General features: G+C 39.8%; 1 protein-coding gene across 1 annotated transcript in view; it reads left to right on the forward strand.

Annotated features, from left to right (window-relative positions):
- The window catches only part of SBF2 (SET binding factor 2), a 232,692-nt gene that overhangs the window by 34,364 nt on the left and 186,260 nt on the right, over positions 1–12,068 (forward strand). Inside the window, 1 exon segment of the mRNA XM_053980067.1 lies at positions 10,662–10,747. Within this exon segment, the coding sequence (XP_053836042.1) occupies positions 10,662–10,747 (86 nt within the window).

A 12,068-nucleotide genomic window follows, 5' to 3' on the forward strand; every position in this document is an offset into this window, starting at 1 on the left:
ACCCCAAAATCGGTGTATGCTTATTCTACCCTGTATACCCAGCTACTACTAATTTACTCTCCCAAACAGACCAGATCTAATATTTTTCTGTTAGCATATGCATCAGTTTTGGAAGAACTTGTTGAGCTCAAGACACTATCTCTGTAAAATAATTTTTCCCTACTTGAATCTTAGAGTAAGCAATAGAAAAATAAGTGTGGGGATGGGTTGAACTGAATAGCTGTCATGAGTGCTGTATTTCCTGGTTTGTGTTCCTGCTTTATTGTGAGTGTGTTAATGGCTGAGAGCTGCAGGCAGTGGGGAGAAGCTGGTGGACTGACACAGTGCACTACAGAATCCTCATTTCCTTAGGGAAGCAGCTGGGCGAGGTGAAGAGATCCTGTTAGAGCAGAAGAGCTCAGGGTCAGGAGGTGCTGAGAGCACTGAGCTCTGATGGGTTTTGGGAAGGAGGCAGACCCAGTAGCAGAAGTGTGCAGGAATTCAAAGCCTACAGTGCAATAACACTGGTGTTGCACACCAGACTGCTGTGGAGCAGGTGCTACAGAGACAGGAAAAATTGCTTAGAGCAATGGACTGAGATTCTGGGAGGGATCAAACCTTCAGGAATTCAGGTGTCAGTAGCTTGGTGCTCACACTGTGACTTTTTCTTCCTCCCCTCATCCAGACTTTTTTTTGGTAGTCTTTATTACTTTATTTTTTGATTTTCTTATCCCCTCCTTACTTTAAATTCTTATTGAGCACTTTTTAAAATGCAAATGGAACCACTGTATTAGGAAGCTTCTTCAGGCTTTTTCTAGAGGATTTAGTCTGCAACTTTCCTATATTCTTCAGGCCCTGAAAGGGCTTATTGAAATTTTTATTTCCTGATGAGATATATGGGTTTTCCAAATGAATAATTTATTATGGTACTGTAGATGGCACTTCAAATAAAATTACTTTGAGCATCATTTCATTTTTACGTTGTCATGTCACTCTCATTTTCCCCCAGGATGTCATAAGAAGGAATCTCTTGTTTATCAGTGTTCACACAAGTGTGAATGAGGAGGATTTAAAAAAACCCCATAACCGTATTATTAATGTTTTCAATAGAGCACAGTAGCATATTTCCATATTCAGTTGAATGTGCCAGAATTTTGTTTAGTGTTTTTATCTGTATTCTGCCTTGCATAGATCTAATTATTACTTTTTCTGGCTATCACCAAACATGATCAGACACTTCTAGAAGTTATTTTGGGTATCTGAACAAATAGTGTACAGTCAATAAAATGATAAATGTGGGATTCCCACCCCATGGCCCCAGATTATCTCTGTATGCTCTGCTCCTTGGAAAAAAAATTACATAATAGGAAAAAACCCCAACCATAGTAGAAGATAAAACATGACTGTATTTAAATAGTAAACCAAGTGTTTCAACATCTTTAAGTATTACATTGTAAACATTACAAACTTACATTGCAAACTTATGTTTTAAGTATTGCATTTAGATCTGAATCTTCATATTCAGGAATCCTGTAAATAAACAGAAGAACAGAAGTCTTCTTTACCTATTATAGTCCTATAAAGTGGTTTAGAAAAATAAGTTTTAGCACATGAACAGACTTCTGTAAGAGAAAATGTAGAAAGCCCTTTCGTGAAGTTGTTTCTTTGCTGAATTTTAGAGTATGAATAACTTTCCTGTATACTCCACAAAATCAGATTACAGTAACAGCTACTTACATCTCTGGAGTGTAAATATCTGAAATCTGATTCTGACCTTGCCATTTGTGTTTAGATAAAAAAAACCCAACCATACAAAAATTAAAAAAAGGTACAAGAGAAATATTTGCACAGACTGGTTTTTTAATGTATTCAAATTTAGTATGCTGAAACGGGTGCTGATTAAAATGTTGAAATAACAATAGTGAAAATGTAAAATTGTTTTGCTAAAATTAGAGTCGTACAGTTATGTTCAGGAAGTTTCAAAGTGGAGCTTTTTTTTATTCATTTGGTATATCAGTTAAAGATAATTCCGGTGGATGGTTGTAGAAGGAAGATAACTTATTGAAAACAGTAATCATATTTAGCAAACAGGACAGGATTATATTTAAAGCTGGGCAAGTAAACATAATTAGTTAGAACTGAGAAGCTGCCTAAGTTTTTTTTTTTTTTAAGCATTTAAGACATTGATTCAGAGTACAAAGCTGAGTATGATTTGGCATCCTGATTTTTATACCTTCTTGAAAATAAATAGCAAATATTTTCTCCAAGACAGTTGGGAAGTCTTTTTCAGTTCGGTGTGTTCAAAAGACTGTTTGTTTAATACAGAGTGTTTATTTTGAAGTCTGATCTTCCCTTCCTATGCAGAAACTGGCAAAAGTGATTTGTTTGCAAACAAGAAGGGGAATTGTCAGTGAGCAGGAAACTTTCTCCCTGCCAGCTGCCCAAGCTTTTTTCAAATTTCTTGAATATTATGCCAACTGTTGGGTAGGGAGTTACTTGAAAATTTTTTAACATTCATTGTTGTTTTCTTGTCTGTTATTTTTTTAAAGGTTTGCAAAAGCACCTTACTATCCACCCAGCAAAAATACAGTGTTTGTCCAGGAGTGTGTTACATCCCAAACTTCTGTCTGGAAGGAAGAGTCCTGAGGTGCAGCTGTTCCAGCCAAGCTGCATTCATTGTGTCAGTAACTTACCTAGATAAAATACTGTGGGAGTTGGAGTCCTGCTGAAAGGTGGGGGATGATGGTGTAAAAATGGTTCTTCAGGAGCATCTGGCACTTCCATAGGTGAAGGCCAGAAAAGCTTTTTAAAGGACAGCTCCTGCTGTTGCAGAAGTTCCCACTCGAGCTCTTAAAGATGGGAGAGGCAACGGCAGCAAAGTCAAGTAACTTTTTACAGAACTTTGCAAAGTGCCAGTGAGTTCATTGCCACTGGTCACTGAGGTTTTGTTCTCAAAAGTGGCTTTCAGCATGAGGCAGCACTTTGCAGGACAGTTTTCCAAGGATAATACTGAGTTTGTGGCATTTGGTACATTTTTTCAGAAGGGTTGGATGCTGGGGGAGGCTTGGCTGCCCCAGGCAGTGCTGCTGTGCTGTATCAGCTGAGCAGCATTAGAGGGACACTGCTGCTGCACCTGAATAGGCCTCTGACCTGTGGTGATGATGGTAACATCCCTATTTATTCCCTCTTTTTCCTCCTCATTCTGCTTTTTATGGTATTTATCAGTTTTCATTTCACTTGGCATTGATACAGCTTCAGTGGATGAAGTTCATCCCTAAATGTGAATTTCCCCTAGAAGATCTGTATTAGAGTACCAGTGGCTAACCTCCCTTCAGCAGAAACACCAACTGATTCAGTGGAATGAGATGTGGCATGTTTTGCCATATTCCCACTTTTTACCTCAATTAAAATACAAGCTAGAATATTTTCCCTCCTTTATTTACAAAGCATAGAAATGGTTTCTGATAGCCAGGAGCAAGGGAAATGCTGGCCTGCCTAGGAGATTATCCTTTGCAATAGTGGGGAGGATGATCCTTCAAGTAACATGCCAATCTATGATTTGGGTGGTAATGATTGAGCCTGTTTCTGGTACATCCCTTTCTTTGTGCTCTGCAAATCACAAGAGTACAAAAATCAAATAAATACCAAGACAATTCAGGATTTTAGACCATCCCAAGTATTTCAGGTAGTCGTGACTGCAGTGCCAGTACATTTGGGGGAAGACTGAAATGCTACTTCGTTTTTTTTTTCCCCTGCTAAGTTCAACAAATTTTTCCTGTTTACAAAGAAAAGAGCCTGAGGGTTGCCTTATCCCATTATTTGCTGCATCCTTGATGATACTGCCAGCCTCCAGAGTGGCTGCTGTTCAGATTCCCAGGATTGTTGGATTGTTGTGTGCATCTCTTTGACCTGGTTAAGATGAACTGAGCTGTGCCAGTTGTACAAAGAGTGTCCATGGTCACTGTGAGAAGCCTGCCTTCATTCCTAAGCGTGCCAGCATTTTGTCTAACCTTTTGTGGCCACAGGCTGCAATAAAGTCTTTATTCTCTTGAATAAATCAGAATTAAATGTTCTTTATGTAAACTTCCACGTCCAGGCTACTTCAGATTTTAAGATCCACATGGCCTGTGATGTGCTGGTGGGGGTTAGACAGATATTTTGAGAATTTCATGTATTTTAGGCCTATCAAAGAAACATTTTTCTTTCTAGGTGTGTAATATTTGTTCTCCTTTGGCTTCTGTTCCCTTTTGTTTCAGCACTGACTTCTGTATAGGGACTGAATTAAAATGAGGATATCTTCTGTAGTATTTTCTGTCTTCTGGCATCCAGATTTCTGTAGTGATGTTTATAAAGGTACAGGGAGGCCCCAGGTACATTTCTGTTCCCAAGATGGAACATGAATTTTCTTCATGCTTCCATGAAAAGCATTTCCAAAACACCTAAAAGTGACAAGAATCCTGAATAGTTTAAAACTTCTGCAAGGTTCAAGTGAAGAACCTTGCTATGAAAAGAATTTTACTTCAGATTAGATTTTAGTGATGTCCTTAGCACTGGGTCCTGTTTTGAGAAGGATCAGAGGTCCTGTGCTCTGCCACCTGCCTGTGCATCTTTCACACTGACAGTGTGTTCCTAACTCTGAACATGGAAAGTTGTACTTCTGAATACTTGAAATTATTTCTTACCTTTACATCACCTTTACACCTGCAGTGGTCATTTTAAACAATTTTCCCTGGCATAACTACTGATGTTCTTTGTGATCTGTTGTGTGTTTCTTCTTCAGGCCTGAAAATTATACCTTTTGTAACAGATCACCAAAGTGCTTCCATTCAAAGCTTTGCATGTTAACAATACTTAGTGCTTAAATGCATTTTTATCAGGGGTTTGTGAGTGAAAAGACAAGAGTGTATCACAGTCCTCATTAATTTGGAATGTAAGTTACATGAACAGCTTGCTTCTGGAATTTCAAGGGCGAGCTAGAGATGGCATGTGACCTTTCATGGGGAAAGATTTATACAAGAAGGGAGTTTAGGGGACTAGGGTTCAGGAACCAGGAAATTATGCCAGAATTTTAATGTGTTGCATGTTTGTACTGTTTAAAGAAAAAGATGGGAAAAGGAGAAGGAGAAAGAGGGCAGATCAGAAGAAGTTAGCTGGGAAGAAAAGTTGCTTTTGCCTTAGTAGCTTAAGGTATAAATTGCTTGTTCAGAATTCTTACAGGCTGAAATTTGGGGTTTGGTCTTGGCAATTCACTTTGTGTATGTACTATACATGGGCAAGAATGTAATGTCTAAAAATTTGAAGCCTCATTTATTTTGTGGTCAACTGTGATTCTTAATGGATTAAGGAGTTAAGCCCTCTTGAAGGTAGCATAACTATTGGATGAGGATGATAATGATTATTTTAACCTGGGACCTTTAGTGAAAATGAAAATGCAATTCATTGCCGTAGGTGCCAAATTCCAGTTTTGAAAAATGGTTGCAATGTTTTTACAACTTTTGTACCTCGCTTTATGCGACAAAACTTCACAACAAAATGAAACAAAAAAAATTGCAATTCAGTTGAAATACAGGAATAGTTTTGCTTTTGTAGGAATGACTATTAAGATAACAACATGAGTGATTGATAACAATAATAATAATAATGGCAGTAGTTTTGTTAGAAATGCCTCTTGTTACTGCCAGGCATGTTTTGTATATATAATTAATAATGAGAGCAATTCCTGTTTTCTGTGGAGCACGCTGTTAATGTGCAGTGATTACCCATGCTCTGCTCACACACACAAACACTGCATTTAGTGGATTGTTGTCTGAGTGATGTCTGGAGTGCATCTGAGTTTCAGTGGTTTAAAAAACCTCCAGAATCTTCTGTCTGACTGGTCAGAATTCAGTGAGCAGTGCTAGCCATGGGCTTTCCACCATGGTTTTGGGCAGCTTGCACGTTATTTGAAAGGACACTAAAAGACAAACATTCTTTCCTTGCTGATACAGAGGCTCTTCCTGGTGGCTGTGGCCATCTGAAGCCATTGACACTGCAATGAACTATTTTTCCAGTTCAAAAACGAGGTGTCAGTGTTAATGAGTGGCAGTTCACAGAATCATTTGGGTTGGAAAAGACCTTCAAGATCATCAAGTCCAACCTCTGACCCAACACCACGGTGCCAACCAGACCATGGCACTGAGGGCCACATCCAGTCATTCCCTGAATTCCTCCAGGGATGGTGACACCACCACATCCCTGGGCAGCCCATTCCAGTGTCTAACCACCTCTTCCATGAAGAAATTCTTCCTGATGTCCTTAAAACCTCTGAAATCTTGGTAGGTCTGTAAAGCAGATACTATCAGGCACAAACTGAGGAGGTTGCTACTGGTGTTCACTGTGTGCATGTTTTTAATGTGGTGTCACATTTGTTTAATTAGCTTTAGTTAATAGGAATTTCACCAGGGCACTGAGGCAATGTCCTTTGAGTGTTAAGAATTAATAAAAGGGGCTTGAAAGAAGACTAAATACAGAGTAAAGGGAATGTGGTCAAAATCTGAAGGTATTAACAGGAAAATCTGAATCACCTTTATAGTTTTTTTCCTCATGTGGCTTCAATATTTTTGCAAAGTTGTCAGTAGTTATCAGTAGCATATATTGAAACAAATGATAGTTGTTGAAATCCCATGACCTGATATTTTTCTGTTTCTTCCTGTTGTGCTAACGCAGTCAAGAATGCAAATTCACTTGGGTGTTGAGTTGCAGCCACCTCTTGGATAATCTGTTACTTTCAGACAACTGCTCTGCTGAAAGTTGGATGATTTAATAAAAGTCAGCTGAAGGCAGATAGTGTCCACACCCCCTCACCCCAAACCATGGGATTTAGGGACTTACTGTAATTCTGCTGTTATTTTGCTGGTTAGATTGAAAAATGTCAACAGAGAATCAACAGTAATTGCAATATAAAGTATTGGGAAAATGTGGTGAGCATATGGTACTGGATTGGGTTTGTTATTAAAGGAAGTGCAGCTGCTGGGTCTACTCTTGCACAGGAGATTCTTTCAAGTGCTCTGGGTCTAATCTTTTCCCAAAGAAGGCAACTTGCAGTTCAGTAACTTCTATAATTGAAAAGAATAATTTTATTTATTTTTCAAATTTATCAAATTGCAATGAATTTTACCTTGTGATTGCAAACATAGAAAACTCTGAGAAGATTCTGAAGAATTGCCCTAATTTTGAAGGAGTGCAGATTCATTTAAAAAAAGCAAACCCAACAATCCCCCTCAAGCCCAACCAAATTTTAGTGGGATGGAAAGCGTGTTCCCTACCTATCTCTATTGTATTCAACTTCAGAAATTATGTGAAATGGTTAGATTTTATGCATTATCAGTAGATTTGTAAATCTGTATCACAGGACTTTTCTGCTGAAGGATTAACAGTGCTCCTTCTGTTGGTGTTTTATTTTTATTTTTTTACTCATATCTGATGGATGTGAATACTTTTCTAATGCTCATATGTTGAACACAGAGCTATTCACTTCCCTTCCCCCCCCCCTTTAAAATATTGCATTTCTATGATACATCCTTCATGTACTGTTGCATGAACTTTTTGAAAATTTTAGTCTTTCTCTGTATTTGTGTCGATGGTTTCCTGAAGATTCAGCTTTACTTCTGTGGGCCTTCACTTTGACTGTTTAATACCTGGAATGTTTGTGAGGCTTCTGTGAGCTGTTCTGAACAGGATCCTTTTCTAAAGTTTTTGAGAACTCAGATACCAAATGAGTTGGGGCTGAACTAGAGGTAGATAGAAAGCATTTTTGGTTTTCAGGTGTTTTCCCACTGGTGGAGGCAGGCTGGTTCTGGGGACACAAGGAGGGACATGGTGCTGCACCTCTTGGAGGGAGCTGCTCCATGGGATGTGTGGAGGTTTTTGTTTTGTTTTGTTTTGTTTTGTTTTTTTTTTTTTTTTTTTTTTTTTTTTGTTTTTTTTTTTGTTTTTTTTTTTTTTTTTTGTTTTGTTTTTTTTTTGTTTGTGTGGCTTTCAGAAAATGCTCAACAGCACATCATTTTCTTCTGGGAAATTCCTATGGAGGTTTAGTATCCTTCTTGAAAGCAAAATGGAATTACATGCAGTTAACTCTAACACTGGAGGCCAGCATTAGTGACCTTCAAAGGAAAGCAACCTAAAAAACCTGATAAGCTTTTGACATAAAGGAGAGAATATTAAAAACTTTTAAAAGAAAGTGTACATCTCTCAATTCTGAATTAAGAGCTTCCTATACTGTAATGTAGGGAGAGTCTTGGAGCAGTCAAGTAAAAAGAGAACTAGAAGGATTGATAGCTTCAGAACATGATGAAGCAGAAGAAATTTTGAGCTACTTTCCTCAATGTCATTATTGATAGGTGTAGTTAAGTGTAAGTAGTGTCAGAGGTCTCAGTCTCTTGTAAACTGAATTCAGAGTTTTAAAAAGTCACCTGTGTTCCCACAGAGAAACTTAGAGAGCATATACAGAGCAGGGACTGTTTGCTGCTCTAACTCTCTGATACTTCCTTTTCCACAAGTGTCTGTTCAGCTCGGTCCTTCTGCCCTTTCTTGCAGGCTGAGCTCTGCCTGGCGGGTGTTTGTGCTCACCCCTGCCTTGGGTGCATTTGTTTGCTGTCTCTTCTTTGTGCCACCTGCCAGAGAACAACTGGAGGAAGAAGAGATTTGACAGAGATATGACTTAGGAGAAGCAGATAATGTGGTCATTTGAGACTTGAACTCAACAAGGGGAGAAGTTCTGACACTGAGTCAATGAAGGAGCAGCCCCTTTATGCAGTCACCGACTCCACAGTCACTGCTGCTCTCTGCATGAAGGAATGGAAAAGCTTTGATAGAGTACATGAGGGGAACACTGAACAGTGACTGCTGACCCTGTTCAGTTGTTGCAGTCTTACAGAGAGCTCCTTTTCCTTACAAAAACTACAGCTGGAGCCATGTCTGAATTTGTTCCTTGGTTTCTGGCACATCCTGGCTCTGCCTTCTGAGCATCTCTGCAGCTCCTCTGTAACTGAGGTACCTCCTCTGGCTTTTAGCTTGCTGAGCTCCTGCACAGACCCCAGCTAAGCCCGTGTGATTGCAGTCCATCAGCAGGCTGCCCTTGGCAGTCACACTGTGCTACCTTGGGGCTGAGATTGCTTTTGGGAGTTTCACTCTTTGCAGTTTGTATGGCCATTGTACCAAGAACATCTGTTCTGAGATTATTCCCAAGAGACAGTTCCAGAAGGTTAAGTGTAAATATGCACAAACTGGAGAAAACTTACTAACTTCTTACTAACCCATCAGATTGGTTCTGCCCAAATGCCTTGTAAGATGTTTTGTGGGTTTTAAGATAACAGCAAACTCAAACTGTGAATTAGCAGGAAGCTTAGAGGAAGCCTATTTTTTTTTCACTGTAACACTGATTTATGCTAGCAGACTTGAGTTGTGTCAGACTGAAAATGGTTTTTATGGTAAAACCAGGAGAGTAATGTATTCATTGCTGCTGCCTGGGTGTCTGCAGAGGAGGCAACACATATGGACTGCTACTACTAATACATAAGTTGGACTGCTTCATAATATCAGAGTACAGCTTTAAGAAGAACATCTTTGAGAAGATTTTCTTTGACAAGAAAATGTTTAACAATTTGAATGCTTAATCCCGAAATTTTGTGATACAACTTTAGAGAAAAGGTGATTCAGTTAGATAGGACAGGTCAGCTATTAAAAGGTATTTTAAATGGTTGCAAATTTCAGCTTTGCCATTGATCTGTGGACAGACTGAAGAATGAGACACCCTGGAGAGCTGCCCTGTGGAAAGGGACCTGGGGTCATTGAAGTCACAGCTTCTTCAATGAGGGGAAGAGGAGGGGCAGGCACTGATCTCTTCTCTCTGCTGACCAGCACCAGGACCTGATGAAATGGCCTGAAGCTGTTTTAGGGGAGGTTAGGTTGGATATCAGGGAAAGGTTTTTGCAGGATTTACTGGAGGATTTCAGAAGGTAAAGCCAAAATTCCTGTTTGTACACACATTCCTGTACCATTTAGGATGACTCAGCGCTACAATTCTGGTGTTTCCAAAATTTATCTATAGCACTGTTGCTTCCAAAAAAAGGAACATGTCAAAAAAGAGGACAGTTGCATCAGAAAAGTTACCAGAAGTTATCAGGTTTTCTTCACGTTTTTCTATGTGGAAAACAACTGCTGACTTGTCCAAGGAAACCAGTGAGAAATACTGGCAGAGAGCTAGTGTGTCCTGGATCAGTCATGTTCTAATCAGCATATTTATTTCAGTCTATAGGCTTCTTTTAGAAGATTGCTTCTTGAGAAACAATTGCTTTCTTTTTTAGATATCACATTATCCATTGTATTATTCTTAAACTCACTGCTGTTTGTAGAGAGAGACTGAAATGATCAATAATCATTTGTTACTTTGAAAAGGTGCATGAGAGGCAGAGGCTGGATGCAGCTCGTAGCTTCACTTCCTGTAGTGATTCCTTGTGTTACTTCTGGAAAATGTTAAGATTGTATTTATTACATGACTTGCAAGACACATTTCAGGGGTGTGTTCTGCCTCTCGTGGCAAAAAACTTACTAATATTGGGTATATTTTGAAAATATTCTCAAATATATGGTGACTTCAATTCCACCAGTTTGCCTTTAAGTAATTGAGTTTTATCTTTCAGCAGGACCAACAGAAGGTTTGGGGAAAATAATACAAAGATTTCCCCAGAAGGACTGGGAAGACACTCCTTTTCCACAGGGAATAGAGTTGGTAAGTTTGCATTACGTTTTACAATTTTTAGAATTTCCTTCACGTGCAGTTGGAAGATACATCTGCCTTCATGTAATGATCTGTATTGTTTAACCCAGCATGGGTTATTGTTTAACCAGGGCATGGGTAGAAATTAGTGAGCACAGGGGATAGATAATAGGTTTAATAACAATAATTTTGGCTAACAGAAGATAATTTGTTCTGGTCTGCACAGCCAAGTAAATATTTCTAGAATATAGAAAATGGCTGCTGCAAATTTATAAACTGTGTGTTTAAAAGAAATGCTTAATTTTGCCCCTATGTTTTTGTGAGCAGCCTTCAGATGGGAGATGACTTCTCATTGTCATGTTCAAATAATTACAAATGTGTATTTGTATAATGTAGATTTAAAAAGGAATTAATATAATATCCCAATAAACTAGATTTATTAAAATGGTCAGCAGGGCTGGTGTGCAGGGATTGATCTTAAACAGAGAATTCCCAAGGTGCTGCTTCTTTCCCTTCCTTGGTCTCTTCTTGTGGGATGCAATGAAAAGGTGTCTCTCACTCATCTGGATCAGGGATTCACTCAACATCTTGTCTCTAAATATCCTGAAGAGAAACGAAGGACTGTGGTCATATTCTGAAATGAGGTTTCTGAGAAGTCAGAGTGAAACTTTCAGTGGTGTGAACTGAGCAACTTCTGGGACAGGATGAGCTACAGGAGGAGATGGGCTCTAGGAAATGTTGCAATAGGAGTCTCTGTGCTGTGGGGCACAATCAAGGACAAAGACAGCGACTCTTCACTGAGTTTATTGCACAGGTACATCCAACAGAGCAGGCTTTTCCCAGTCTGGCACCTTTCAGGCAGTGTTCAGCTCCTTGCTGCCACGTGCTGTGCTCTCCTGAAGGACAGGGAAGGGGACTGGTGTTGGCTGCTCTCTCCCTGAGAGGCGCGTTCGCTCCCTGCGCTGGCGTACGCGGCCGCGCGCTCGTTTTCTCCGGCTCTGTGGTTTCATTTCTTCACAGCCTGGGGTTTCAGCACCAGCCTGGCATTTCAGCACCTGCCTGAGGTTTCAGGGCTTGCCATGCCCTGGTCTTTGGGGTGAGCACGATTTCTCACCCACGTGATGGAATTGCAGCCTCTTGGTGCACTTGCACAACAGCAGGTTTGGCAATGCCGAGCTCTGCTGAAATGGGGAAGCTCCAAGGTTCAAGCAGGAGGGCTCATCTTGCCTCAAACAAGCCCAGAGGCTGAGTCATGGTAAGATTTCCTCTGTCCCACAGATCTGCCTGACCTCCTTCAGAGAAAGCAACGGGTCTGACTACCAGTGAAGATGTG

This window comes from Vidua macroura, chromosome 6 (assembly GCF_024509145.1).
Source record: "Vidua macroura isolate BioBank_ID:100142 chromosome 6, ASM2450914v1, whole genome shotgun sequence".
Classification (NCBI taxonomy): domain Eukaryota; kingdom Metazoa; phylum Chordata; class Aves; order Passeriformes; family Viduidae; genus Vidua; species Vidua macroura.